The 14310-nt window shown below is 42.5% G+C and overlaps 3 protein-coding genes across 3 annotated transcripts; all 3 read right to left on the minus strand.

Annotated features, from left to right (window-relative positions):
* Positions 1 to 3139: 3139 nt before the first annotated feature.
* On the minus strand, positions 3140 to 4521 carry LOC135650882 (F-box/kelch-repeat protein At1g15670-like). Its single transcript, XM_065170538.1, has one exon. It carries the CDS (start codon positions 4394 to 4396, stop codon positions 3326 to 3328), a length of 1071 nt encoding a protein of 356 aa, XP_065026610.1. The 5' UTR covers positions 4397 to 4521; the 3' UTR covers positions 3140 to 3325.
* Positions 4522 to 7528: 3007 nt separating this feature from the next.
* LOC135651094 (F-box/kelch-repeat protein At1g80440-like) lies at positions 7529 to 8849 on the minus strand. Its single transcript, XM_065170887.1, has one exon. The coding sequence runs from the start codon at positions 8778 to 8780 to the stop codon at positions 7710 to 7712; it is 1071 nt and encodes a 356-aa protein (XP_065026959.1). The 5' UTR covers positions 8781 to 8849; the 3' UTR covers positions 7529 to 7709.
* A 2574-nt stretch (positions 8850 to 11423) lies between these two features.
* On the minus strand, positions 11424 to 12727 carry LOC135650828 (F-box/kelch-repeat protein At1g15670-like). The gene has a single exon (XM_065170445.1). The coding sequence runs from the start codon at positions 12685 to 12687 to the stop codon at positions 11578 to 11580; it is 1110 nt and encodes a 369-aa protein (XP_065026517.1). The 5' UTR covers positions 12688 to 12727; the 3' UTR covers positions 11424 to 11577.
* Positions 12728 to 14310: the final 1583 nt, after the last annotated feature.

Raw genomic sequence — 14310 nt, forward strand, 5'->3', positions numbered from 1 at the left:
TGCCTTATGTTGATATTTACTTATTTAACTAAGACGATTAAAATTTTATACCATAAATTAAAATATATCATATAGCTTATATAGTAGAATCTTTGATTTGACATATATCATAAATTTAAAAATATTAGCCTGTTTGGTAAGGTACTTGATTATTGATCACTTATATATATATATATAAGGTTATTATTTCTAATATTAGTTTATCACCATTATTATTGTTTTGTTCCTGTTAACTTTATCTCCCACCCCACTGCGTAGATCGCCACCCTCATTTCATGCGGGCAGATCCGCTGCCATAGCCCATATATCGATATATCTTCCCGTCCTCTCTCACGATACATAATGTTTTGTATCTTTATATCGTGATCGAGGTATCAGCATGATTTGATCTATCCTAATGTGCAAGGTTACCCATACGATCTCTAAGCTAGAGCATAATGGCTTAGAGTCGAATTGAAGGGTTGTGACCTAGGTTCCTATGAATGGAGGTTGAAGGTGACTCCTCTTGTCGTTCGCGGGGTGCCTGCACAAAGGTTAAAATCGAGAGAAGGATTTTCCACTTGATCCCTCCAATACTTAAGTTAGTAAGAGTTGGAGATGGAAGAGTTGGTGAGTGTGTATAAGGTCCAACCCCCGACGCTATTCCTAGGGGTGGCTTTTATATCTGTTCCTATATGCGGTCGTACGTAGCAGCTTTAATGATCCCCGATCGTCATCGTATGTGGGTGTTTAATGCTCGCTGACATCACAGGCAGTCGGCTCGTGTATTAGTTGTAGGCAACATATGATCTGCTCGATTCAATCTTATTCAGCATTATTTCCCACCTCTTGTGTGCCAAGTATTTGGTTGCATCGCCGCATACAACCTCGAGCGGAGTGAGTGCAGACGAATGGTGTCAGGCGGTTGGTTGGCTTCGCGCTCATGATTTTGAGTTGGCTCGGTGCGACATGTTGGCTTAGGGCTGCCGCACCGAGTCTGCTGTGGCAGCTGATGTGTCGCGTGAGGTGCATGCCAAAATAATATGCTTTATAACACGGCACGGTGTATTCCTAGCGCAGCCTCCTCCACGAGGCCCCGACTACCCACGGCCACATCGAATGCCTCTTCGCTTCGCAATAACATGCCCTGCCCCTCCATGGAGTACTTGCTGACGATCAAGAACTTGTCGTGCAAGATCACCTCGTTGTGCTCCCATGCTATGTCGGGCAGGGCTTCCACGAGTCACCACCACATCATACGCCAGCACGTCCTTGATCTCATCTTGCTCGTCGGCTATGTATACTGCTCAACAGTCATTATTGGAATCGAGGTTTCCATGCAGGTGAAGACGAACTGTAGGAGGCTGGGAAGGGAGACCCATAATGCTACTCGCCAAATATGAAGTCATAGACATGGACCTCGTCGATTATGACTCGAGTGAAAAGTTTTCATCCACCGACGACGATGAACTGGTACCAATAGTAGCGAACCGACATACGAGCGAGAGCCCATAGGGTACTTTGGGACAAGGGTAGAGGGAACTCATAGCTTGGTGTAAGTGACGTACTGCAAATATTTATATCTATATCTTTTGGAGTAGTTAAAATTATTATCCTTTAAATAAGTTGATTAAAGATAAATATTTTTAAGATAAATTGATAAGATGATTTTTAATTTTTAGATAATTTGATTAGATATGGTTTTAGATATAAAAGTTTTATAATTAAATTATTATTCTACACCTTTGACGGAGAATATTTTGATACCAATCCTAGTTCGCTAGTTAATCGATCAAGAAACAAACATGCAGGATGAGGGTCAAATTATCCTCCCACTTGGTAAAACGTGGGAATGAAATAATAGTCTATCAGCCCTCGTAGGCAATAGTCTATGAGAGGTCGTTTTGATCGATTTGATGACTACCATGGATAATGGTCCTCGGATGGTCGCTCAGATTTGTACCCCCCCTCGGTCGGTCTCCATGGACGACAACCTGCAAGAGATCATTTGGCCCTATCGCCCACGTATGCAAGGGGAGACTATTGTGACAGTTACAAGTGATCCCCTCAACCACCTAATTATAAAAGCTGACCCCCAAAACTTACCCAAGGATCATACCTCTCTTCAAAACCTTTCACACTACTCATAATCCCGAAAGAGCCAACTTGAGAGTCAAAGGGATTGAATTGGAAAACTCTTTGATACTAACCTTTGTGCAGGAATCCACAAAGGAGACCGAAACCTACCTCGAGTTTGACTTTGGGACCATCTTGAATTCGTAGAAGACACTTCGAAGATTACCTTGGACACTTCAATTCCATATCAAATGTCATGCAAGACTGTCACAAGGGTTTCTCAGACAATCTCGAACCTTCAAGTCAAGACCAAGCTATATCAACTCATGGTTGACGGCATTCGAATAACAATCGATAAGTAGGTGGAACCTATATGTGTAGATATATCTAAGTTTCAAGTATCCATGCAAGGTTCAAGTGTAGGGTTATATGTAAGATTTTATAAATATTTTTCTTTTAAAAAGTTTAATATATTCTTTTTTTTACTTCCATCTAGATTTCTTTTTTTTTCTATTTGGTTTAATCTTGGGTTAGCACCTTATTACTACTATTTGAGATAGAGTTGTATTTGCATCTAATCCATCTCTTTTTTCACATGGTACAGAGTTACAAGTGATAATCTATATTTATATTTTAAGATATGCTTAGTAAAAAAGATTTTTTTTTATTATGAATTACAATAATCAATTTGACAAACATAGTATTAAAATTTTTAATCAATCTAACTAGAAGATTTGTAAGAACACAAATCTCCCTAAAACTAACTTGAGCTTCAAAGGGGTTACATCGGAAAACACCCCTGACACACGACCCAATCTCAGATTCGTCTCAAATGCTCGAACTCCACCAGAAAGACCATCTTGGTGTCACCTCGAGGCTAGATCAATTGCCTTGTAGGATTGTCATGTGGGTTTGTCCTCAAGTCTTGACTGAATCTTGTCGACCTACGGTCGATGGTCTGATCCCACAATAGTATCATATGTTATGACTGTATCACGTACAATCGACTCATACTTTATCAAGTATAAAATATTTATGATCAAATTAATAATAATATATTTATCAAATAAGATGGTACGGAATATGTTTCTCTCGAACCCTCAATCTTACATCTCGAAGAAGACACATAACAATAAACTGTAACATGATTTATCACCATAAGGTTACCCAAAGGTTGTATTTGATTTTGAACCCTTCGTCCCATGACAAATCATAAATCATAACCCGTAAACGACTGCACGAATCTGCAAATCCTAACGATGCGCCATGCTTAGATCACCAAACAACACGCTCCTAGAACGAATCCTCGGTACCCCGGCGCCACCTCAACCTTCTTCCACGTCGCCGCAGCCATTGTCGTCCTCGTCGTAGTCGCTTTCATGTCGAGAATGCTCGCCAAAAAGCCAAAATCGTGCCCCAAGCCCATCACCATCAGCTTTCCCTCCCACGCCACCGTGTATCGCGCCCTCCTCATTTCGCCCGGCAGCTCTGCAACCTTAGCCCACACGCCACCTTCCAGCTGTACCATCACTTCCCTCCCCAAGCACCGGTACATCCTCCCGTCCTCTGTCGCGACATACGTGTTGCAGTAGTAGTACTCCTCCCCCGCGGCCTCCTCCACGGGGCCCCAACTCCCCGCAGCCGCGTCGAAGGCCTCTGCGCCGAGCCAGCTAAGGACGAGGAACTTACCTCGCAAGGTCACCCCGTGGCACCCGATGCGCTCGCGCGCCATGTCGGGCAACGGCTTCCACGAGTCACCTGCCACGTCGTACGCCAGCGCGGACCGCAACGCGTTCTTTCTCTCGTCATCCCCGCCCGCTATGTACACCGTTCGGCAGCCCTCGTCGAAATCGTGCGTCGCCGCGCAGGCGAAGTAGGACCGCAGGGGGCTCGGGACAGGGGACCCGCGGCGCCACTGGCCAGATACGAAGTCGTAGACGTGGACCTCGTCGGTTGTGGCCCTCTCGGGAGGTTTCCATCCACCGATGATGACGAGCTCGGTACCGGTAGCGGCGAGCCGGCAAGAGATTGGGAGCCCATGAGGTAGGCCGGGGCAGGGGGGGAGGGAGCTCCAAACACCAGTGGCCGGTTCGAAGATGACGAGGCGGTAGGGCAAGGGTCGTGGCCTTGTGTAGCGGGAGAAGTCAGACACAGACTGGACCAGAACGACAACGGGTTGAACGTTGCCCGTGGATTTCCGGAGCCGGTGGAACCTCGGGTCGCGAAGCTCCTGCCGCCAGAGTTTGCAGACTGAGAAGAGTGTAGGGAAGGCATTGAAGGGGACTCGAGCGAGGCACTCGCGTGCCACGTCGTCGGTGAGGCCGGGAATCAGATCCTCCATGAGCAGAGTATTCTAAATTGTAGAGGGAACGAAGACGAATTGGGTGGTAATGAGAGAGAGGAGAAGCGGAATTAGTTTCTGTAATACTGCACACAGATTTATTCTATGTATGGTAGTGATCTACCCTCCTTACTTGCCTTATGTTGATATGTACTTATTTAACTAATATGATTAATTTTTTATACCATAAATTAAAATATATCATTTAGCTTATATAGTAGAATCTTTGATTTGGCATATATCATAAATTTAAAAATGTTAGGCTGTTTAGTTTGATTATTGATCATATATATATATATATATATATATATATATATATATATATATATATATATATATATATATAATGTCTAATATTAGTTTATCACCATTATTATTGTTTTGTTCCTGTCAACTTCTCTCCCAGCCCACCGCTTAGAGCGTCACCCTCATTTCAGGTGGCAGATCAGCTGTCATAGCTATACCAATACATCTTCCCGTCCGCTCTCGCAATGCACTGTGTTTTACACCTTTGGTTGAGGTGTCAGTACGGTTTGATCTATCCCAATATGTAAGGTTATCAGTACGGTCTTTAAGCTAAAGCATAGTGGCTTAGAGTCGGATTGAAGGGTTGCGACCTGGGTTCCTACGGATGGAGGTTGAAGATGACTCCTCTTGTCATTCGTCGGGTGCTTACACACAGGTCGAAATCGGGAGGAGAATTTCCGACTCGATCACTATGATGCTTAAGTTAGTAAGAGTTGGAGTGTGTGTATATAAGGTCCAACCCTTGCCATTATTCCTACGTGCGATCGTATGTGGCAGCTTTAATGATCCCCGATCCCCGATCGTCATCGTATGTGGGTGTTTAATGCCCGCTTACGCAGCAGGCGGTCAACCTGTGCATTGGGTGCAGGCGACGTCTAATATGCTCGATTCAGTCTTGTTCGACACTGCTTCCCACCTCTTGTGTGGCCCGATACTTGATCACACCGCCCCGTACAGCTTGAGAGGACTGGGTGCAAGGGGATGGTGTTAGGCGGCTGGCTAGCCTCGGGCTCATGGTGTTGAGTTGGCTCGGTGCGACATGTCGACTTTGGGCTGCCACACCGAGTCTGCTGTGGTAGCTGATTTGTCTCGTGAGGTGGATGCCAAAATAATATGCTTTATAACATGACATTGTGTATTCCTAGCGTAGCCTCCTCCACGGGGCCCCCACTCCCCACGATCACAACGAAAGCCTCTTTGCTTCATGATAACATGCCCTGCACCTCCATGGAGTACTTGTTGAAGATGAGGAACTTGTTGCGCAAGATCACCTCGTTGTGCTCCCACGCTGTCGGGCAGGGCTTCCATGAGTCGCCACCACATTATACGCCAGCACGTCCTTGATCTCGTCTTGTCCGCCGGCGAAGATGAACTGCAGGGGGCTCAGGAGGGGACACCCATAATGCCACTCGCCATATACAAAGTCATAGACATGGACCTCGTCGGTTGTGACCCAGGTGGAAAGTTTTCATCCACCAACGACGATGTACTGGTACCGACAATAGCGAATCGGCATACGAGCGAGAGCCCATAGGGTACTCTGGGACAAGGGTAGAGGGAGCTCATAGCTTGGTGCAAGTGATGTACTGCAAATATTTATATCTATATCTTTTTAGGGTATTTTAAATTATTATCCTTTAAATAAGTCGATTAAAGATAAATACTTTTAAGATAAATTGATAAGATGATTTTTAATTTTTAGATAAGTTGATTAGAATATGGTTTTAGATATAAGAGTTTCATGATTAAATTAATATTCTACACCTTTCATAGATAATATTTTGGTACCAATCATAGCTCGCTAGCAAACCACTATAAAGGAGCAAACATAGAGGATGAGAGTCAGGTCATCCCCCCACTCGGCAACGATGTAGAAGGGGAATAATGGCCTATCGACCCTCATGGACAATAGTCCATGAGATGTCGTATGGATCAATTTGATCGACTGTCGTAGACAGTGGTCCCTTGATGGTCACTTAGATTTGTTCCCCCCCTCCCTCCCCCCTCTCGGTCGACCTTCGTGGACGACAACTCGCAAGAGGCCGTTTGACTCTGTCGCCCATGTATGCAAAGCAAGGGGAGGCTTTTATGATAATTACGAGTGATCTCCTTTACCACTTGATTATAAAAGCCGATCCCTAACACTTGCCCAAAGGTCGAGCCTCTCTCCAAAACCTTCCACACTACTCATAATCCCGAAAGAGCTAACTTGAGTGTCAGAAGGATCGGATCTGGAAACTTCATGGCTAACTTTTGGGACCATCTCGAATCCTTAGAAGCCACTTCAAAGATCATGTCGGATACCTTAGTGCCACATCAACTGTCATGCAAGATCGCCACAAGGGTTTCTCGAATAACCTCACACCTTCAGGTCAAGACCAAGTTGTACCGACTCAGTCAATGACATTCAAACAACAACCTATAAGTAGGTGAAACCTATATGTACAGACATATCCAAGTTTCAAGTATACATGCCTATAAGGCTCAAGTCTAGGGTTAGATGTAAGATTTTATAAATATTTTTCTTTTGAAAAGTTTAATATATTCTTATTTTTACTTCCATCTCGATTTCTTCTTTTCTTCTATTTAGTTTAATCTTGGGCTAGTAGTATCTTGTTACTACTATTTGAGATAGAGTTGTATTTGCATCTAATCCATATTTAGTAAAAAAGATAATTTTTTATTATAAATTTAATAATCAGTTTGGTAGGCTTAGTATTAAAATTATCAATCAATCTAATTATAAGAAATGTAAGACCACAAATCTTCCTAAAGCTAACCTGAACTTCAAAGGGGTCATATCGGAAAACACCTCATAACATAGCCCAATCTTGGATTCGTTTGAAATGCTCGAACTCCACCCGAAAGACCATCTTGGTATCACCTCGTGGCCCGATCAATCGTCTCGTAAGATTGTCGCGTGGGTTTTTCGGATGCTCCTGTGCCTTAAAGTCTTGACTAAATCGAAACCACCCAATGGTTAGATCCCACAACAGTATCTCTTATGATTGTATCATGTATGATAATCGACTCATAATTTATCAAATTTAAAATATTTATGATCAAATTAATAATAATATATTTATCAAATAAGATGGTACGGAATATGTTTCTCTCGAACCCTAAATCTTACCCCTCGAAAAAGACATATAACAATAAACTGTAACATGATCTATCAACATAAAGTTACCCCAAGGCTGTATTTGATTTTGAACCCTTCGTCCAATGACAAATCATAACCCGTAAACGGCTGCACGAATCTGCAAACCCTGACGATGCCCCATGCTTAGATCACCGAACAACACGCTCCTAGAACGGATCCTCCGTACCCCGGCGGCACCTCAACCTTCTTCCACGTCGCCGCAGCCATTGTCGTCCTCGTCGTAGTCGCTTTCATGTCGAGAATGTTCGCCAAAAAACCATAATCGTGCCCCAAGCCCATCACCATCAGCTTTCCCTCCCACGCCACCGCGTATCGCGCCCTCCTCATTTCGCCCGGCAGCTCTGCAACCTTAGCCCACACGCCACCCTCCAGCTGTACCATCACTTCCCTCCCCAAGCACCGGTACAGCCTCCCGTCCTCTCTCGCGACATACGTCTTGGAGTAGTAGAACTCCTCCCCCCCGGCCTCCTCCACGGGGCCCCAACTCCCCGCAGCCGCGTCGAAGGCCTCTGCGCAGAGCCAGCCAAGGACGAGGAACTTACCTCGCAGGGTCACCCCGTGGCACTCGATGCTCTCGCGCGCCATGTCGGGCAACGGCTTCCACGAGTCACCTGCCACGTCGTACGCCAGAGCGGACCGCAACGCGTTCTTTCTCTCGTCATGCCCGCCGGCTATGTACACCGTTCGGCAGCCCTCGTCGGAATCGTGCGTCGCCGCGCAGGCGAAGTAGGACCGCAGGGGGCTCGGGAGAGGCGACCCGCGGCGCCACTTGCCAGATACGAAGTCGTAGACGTGGACCTCATCGGTTGTGGCCCCCTCGGGAGGTTTCCATCCACCGATGATGACGAGCTCGGTACCGGCAGCGGCGAGCCGGCAGAAGAGCGGGAGCCCATGAGGTAGGCCGGGGCAGGGTGGGAGGGAGCTCCAAACACCGGTGGCCGGTTCGAAGATGACAAGGCGGTAGGGCAAGGTTTGTGGCCCTGTGTAGCGGGCGAAGTCAGGCACAGACTGGACCAGAACGACAACGGCTTGAGCGTGGCCGTTGGATTTCCGGAGCCGGTGGAACCTCGGGTCGCGAAGCTCCTGCCGCCAGCGTCTGCAGACTGAGAAGAGTGTAGGGAAGGCATTGAAGGGGACTCGAGCGAGGCACTCGCGTGCCACGTCGTCGGTGAGGCCGGGAATCAGATCCTCCATGGGCAGAGTGCTATACAATTAAGAGGGAATGGGTTGTGATGAGGAGGAGAAGCGGAGTTATTCATACAATACTGCACACGAATTTGCTTTAATGTGAGGTGGTGAGTGAAATCTTCTCCTCACTTACCTTTATGTTAATATTCCCTTATTTTTTTTCTATACTATAAATATTTATATGGCCTACTAAAATTCTTGATTTGACATATATCATAGATTTAGAAATGTTAGGATAACTTTATTGATAATTGATCACTTATAAATAAATACATACATGTAAGGTTTTATTTAATTTCTAATACCAGTGTATGGTCGTTGCTACAGTTTTGTTCGTTATAGAGGCTTTTAACCACGTGATGTCTGAAAAAGAGAAGAATAACTGGTCATTTTATGTGAAAAGAACATGATGATTCTTAGATGACTAATATTATTATATGTTTTTATTAAAAAAAAAAACTTACAATAATTAAGTATCAAATTTTATGTTTTTTAATCGGTATTTTATTGTCGTGCTACTTAGTTTAATTAGGAATGTAATTTTATCAGCTTCTACTAAACCAATCATTTCCGTACAAAATCATTAGGACATGCTCTAAGATGACTAGTATTTTTTATTTTTTGAACAAAATATTATTAAAATTAAATATTTTTTGAATATGTTCACGTGTAATTTAATATAATTTCGAATATGGCTTTTTCAACTTCCATCAAACCAATTCAAACTTTTACTCAATTACTTGGTCATGATTCTAAGATGATTTTTATCATCTTTTATTTTATAAATTTTATAATAAATAATAATTAAAAGTAACCATTTTTTGAATAGGTTCTATGATAGAGTGTGATTTAGTTCAATTTTGAATATAACTTAATAAACTTCCACTAAACCAATCAAAATTTACTGTTTTTACTATTTTTAAGATATTTATGATAATTTATTATCTAAATTTGATATTATCATTATTATTATTATTATTTGAATAGTTTGTATAATCAAGTGTAAATTATTTCAATTTTGATTCTAATTTTGTTAGGTAGGAAGTCATTGAATCAAATCGAATCGGTTCATTCTAAAAGAATCGATTTATGCATTTTTATTCATCCAAGTCATTTAAGCAAAAGTCTAAGGTAGTTATATATCTTACTCACTTACCTAATGTTATTATCTACTTATTTAACTTAATTTGATGATTAAATTTTTATCCTACAATATCATGAATTTTAATTTAACTTAATTCAACAATTAACTTATTATCCACTACTAGTTTATTGGTCATTTTATCAAGAAAGTTTTCATTATTCACTTTTTATAGGATGATGGTTTATTTTTTCTTTGTGACAAAAAAAACCTATGAACCAAACTCAATTTTGGGATGTTTTGGATGAGTTATGAAATGGATGTAATTGGATCAAATACTACTAAACTAACACAAAAAATCACAAAATAACTATGATGATTAATATTAATTCTTATTTTTTGAGAATATATGATAGTTAATTATTAACATTTAAGATTTTTTGAATTGGTATTGTATAACTTAGTTCATTTTTTAGCATAATTTGATCAAGTTTCACTAAACCAACAACTTCTACAAAATGATCAGGGCATATTTAAAATATTTATTATTTTAATTTTTTTTATATTTTATGATAGTATGATAATTAATTATTAAAATTAGAAATTTTTTTTGAATATGTTGAGGTATAATTTAGTCCATTGCGAGTATAACTTAGCCAACTTCTATTAAACCAACTTATACTTTTACTAAACTATCTAATTATGATTCTAAGATGATTTGTACCATCTTTTATATTTACGATATTTTATGATAACTAATTATTAAATTTAAAAATCTTTTAATAGGTCCTGTAATTGAGTATAATTTAATTTAATATTAAATGTAACTTCATCAATCTTCACTAAACCAACCCTAACATTCATATAATAACTATGACATAATTCTAAGAAGATTAATACTTTTTTCTATATTTTAAGAATTATATGATAATTAAATATCAAAATTTCAATTTTTTGGGGATTATTAAAATTAGAGATATTTTGAATGTATGATATAATCAAGTGTAATTTATTTTAATTTTGAGAATAAAATTGTTAAGTAGGATTTTAGTAAACTAAATCAGACCAGTTCATCTTAAAAGAACATATTCATGTATTTTGACGAGGTCTTAAGCAAAAATCTAAGCACATTTTCATCCTAAGTAGGGAAAGGATAAAACCAAGATTACCATTTGTAATCCCTTTTTTAATATTTACAATCTTATTTTATTTTTTTAAATATTTTTAAACTATCCATTTATAAATAGACGTATATATTCTCTTTTTCTTTTTCCTCCTTTTTCTCCTCACCCTCCTCTTTAGTACATATTTCCATGATGTTCTTTTTAAGCTAATATAAATATATAAATATATATATATATATATACATATATATATATATATATATATCTTAATATATTATATCAAAATGATTTTTAATGTTTTAATTTTATTTGGTTTACTTATAGTATTTAAATCCTTTTTGCGAGGCGTTGAAAAATATCTTTCTCTAATATATAATCTAATTTTTCCTATCCTTGCATGTTTACTAGTAATCAGGATGTTGCAAAATATCTTTCTCTAAAATATAAAGAAATAAGATATATAACAACAACAAATTGTAACATAATTTACAGTGTGATGTTATCTAAAGCTTAATTTGGTTTTGAACACCTGATCCGACAATAAATGACAAACCATCAACGACTGCACGAATCTCCAAACCCTTACGACGCTCCATGGTTAGATCACCAAGCAACACACCCCCAGAAGGCGCCCTTGGTACTCCGGTGGCACCTCCACCTTCCTCCACGACGCCGAAGCCGGTGTCGTCATCGTCGTAGTTGCTTTCATGTCGAGAATGTTCGCCACAAGGGAGCCGCCGCTCCTTCCTAACCCCATCACCATGAGCTTCCCCTCCCACGCCACCGCGTTGAGCACCAGCCTCATTTCTCCTGGCAGCTCGGCCACCGTAGCCCACGCGCCGCCCTCTAGCCGTACAATCACTTCCTTCCCCGTGCACTGGTACATCCTCCCGTCCTCTCCCGCGACGCATGTCACGGGCCATGCCGCCTTCTCCAGCACGGCCTCCTCCACGGGGCCCCAACTCCCCGCGGTCGCGTCGAAGACCTCCGCACTCCGCGAGAACATGCCCTGCGCCTCCGTGGAGTACCCGCCGAGGACGAGGAACTTGCCGCGCAGGATCACCGCGCAGCACTCGTCGCGCTCCCGCGCCATGTCGGGCAGAGGCTTCCACGAGTCGCCCGTCACGTCGTACGCGAAAGCGGACCGCAGCGCGTTCTTGTTCTCGTCATGCCCGCCAGCTACGTACACTACTCGGCAGCCCTTGTCGGAACCGTGCATCGCCGCGCAGGCGAAGAAGGACCGCAGCGGGTCCGGGACGGGGGACCCGCGGCGCCACTCACCGGTTAGGAAGTCATAGACGTGGACCTTGTCGGTTGTGGCCCAGTTATGCGGTTCCCAGCCACCGACGACGACGAGCTCGGTACCAACAGCGGCGAGCCGGCAAAAGAGCGGGGGGCCAAAGGGTAGGTCGGGGCTGGGGGGTAGGGAGCTCCAAACACCGGTGGCCGGTTCGAAGATGACGAGGCGGTAGACCACAGGCCGTGGCCTGCCGGACTGGGCGATGTCAGGCACAGACTGGACTACAACGACCACGGGTTGTGCGATGCCGGTGGATTTCCGGAATCGGTGGAACGTCGGGTCGCGAAGCTCCTGCCGCCAGAGCTTGCAGACGGAGAAGAGGGTGGGGAAGGCATTGAAGGGGACTCGAGCGAGGCACTCGCGTGCCACGTCGTTGGTGAGGCCGGGAATCAGATCCTCCATGAGCATAGTAGTCTAAATTGCAGAGGGACGACGAATTGGTTGGTGATGAGAGGGAATCAGATACGGAATTGTTTCTTGTGATATTTTTGTACACAAATTTACTTCAATGTCAAGTAGTGAGTGATATATCATCCTCCTCACTTAACTTATGTTAATATCCACTCATTTAAATTAATTCGACGATTAAATTTCTATACCATAAATATTTACACAACTTATGTAGTAAAATCCTTGATTTGACATATACCATTAATTTAAAAATGTTAGGAAACTTTATATATATATATATATACACACGTATGTGAGGTTATAATTTCTATCTAATATTAGCGTAACCACGTGATGCTTCAGTGTGATCAGCGAAATCACGTGAGGAAGAGTCTTTTGAGTTCAACCTGAGAAGAACGGCTACTTGTATATTAATATATAATGTTTAGGGGAATTACCTTATATACATCAATTATATATCTACTTATGATAATAATGTTAGTCATGGTTGGATATGCGATGGATAGGACATATGGTTACTGTTGCGGGAAACAACTTTTTTAGCCGTGGCCTCGGGGCCGTCGCGGCTGATAAGTAGATGAGATTTCCCTAACTGTTGAGGAAATCTCTCTACTCTGTTGAGGGAAATCCTCTAACCCGTTGAGGAAACTTCTCCTTCTAACCTGTATATAAAGACGGAGGATATGTCAATAACATTCAACTTCTTCTTCTACAACTCATTTATCTCTTTATTTTAACATGGTATCAGAGCCAGAATTAAGCGTTGTGGAACCAGTATGAGTTATAGAAAGTCCTTTACCATCACCGATGATGATATCTTCATTGCCGCCATAGGGATTGTGAAGAGACAAATTCTGAAGATCAGCGGTGATGTGATGAGAGGCACCAGAGTCGACAATCCAATTGGACTGGCTAGGTGTCTCTCATCTCTCAGCTTGTGGCATTCAACACCTCAAGTCTCCTCCACATACTCCTCAACTAGTTGGTTCTGCCGAACGCAAACATCGGCATATAGTAGAAACTGGACTCACACTTTTACATCAGGCTTCCATGCCTTCAACTTTCTGGACAGCAGCCTTTCAAACTGCTGTCTACCTAATTAATCGGATGTCTACACCAGTTCTACAACACCAGTCCCCCTTTGACACACTGTTCCACAAACCCCCTAACCTTCGTAAACTCCGCGTGTTCGGTTGTTTATGTTATCCTTGGTTACGTCCCTATGCCTCTCATAAGTTAACATCCCGATCTTCTCCTTGCGTCTTTATTGGTTACTCACTTGACCATAATGCTTTCCGCTGCTATAATCTCCACACTCACAAAATCTTTGTATCACGTCACGTTATCTTTGTTGAGTCTACCTTTCCTTTCATATCCTGCCATACGGACCACTTCACTATCTCACTGGAGTATACCTTCGGATCAATCGGACGAGCCTCCCATGTCTTCGTCTACTTCCTCCCCTCCTGATCCGCACTATATCACTCCAGTTCAACACTTGCCCGTTTCCTCTGTTCCTACTCCACTCCACTCTTCTCCAATTGATGGGGCAATATGTTCCGAAACACAACCATCCTCTTTACCTCCTTCTCGCCCAAGTGCCCCTGACGTGTCTCCACT

This window comes from Musa acuminata, chromosome BXJ3-10, assembly GCF_036884655.1.
Source record: "Musa acuminata AAA Group cultivar baxijiao chromosome BXJ3-10, Cavendish_Baxijiao_AAA, whole genome shotgun sequence".
In the NCBI taxonomy this organism is placed as follows: domain Eukaryota; kingdom Viridiplantae; phylum Streptophyta; class Magnoliopsida; order Zingiberales; family Musaceae; genus Musa; species Musa acuminata.

Coding starts and splice junctions, on each gene's coding strand:
- LOC135650882 (XM_065170538.1), bottom strand. CDS start 4,396: ATGGAGGATCTGATTCCCGGCCTCACCGACGACGTGGCACGCGAGTGC.
- LOC135651094 (XM_065170887.1), bottom strand. CDS start 8,780: ATGGAGGATCTGATTCCCGGCCTCACCGACGACGTGGCACGCGAGTGC.
- LOC135650828 (XM_065170445.1), bottom strand. CDS start 12,687: ATGCTCATGGAGGATCTGATTCCCGGCCTCACCAACGACGTGGCACGC.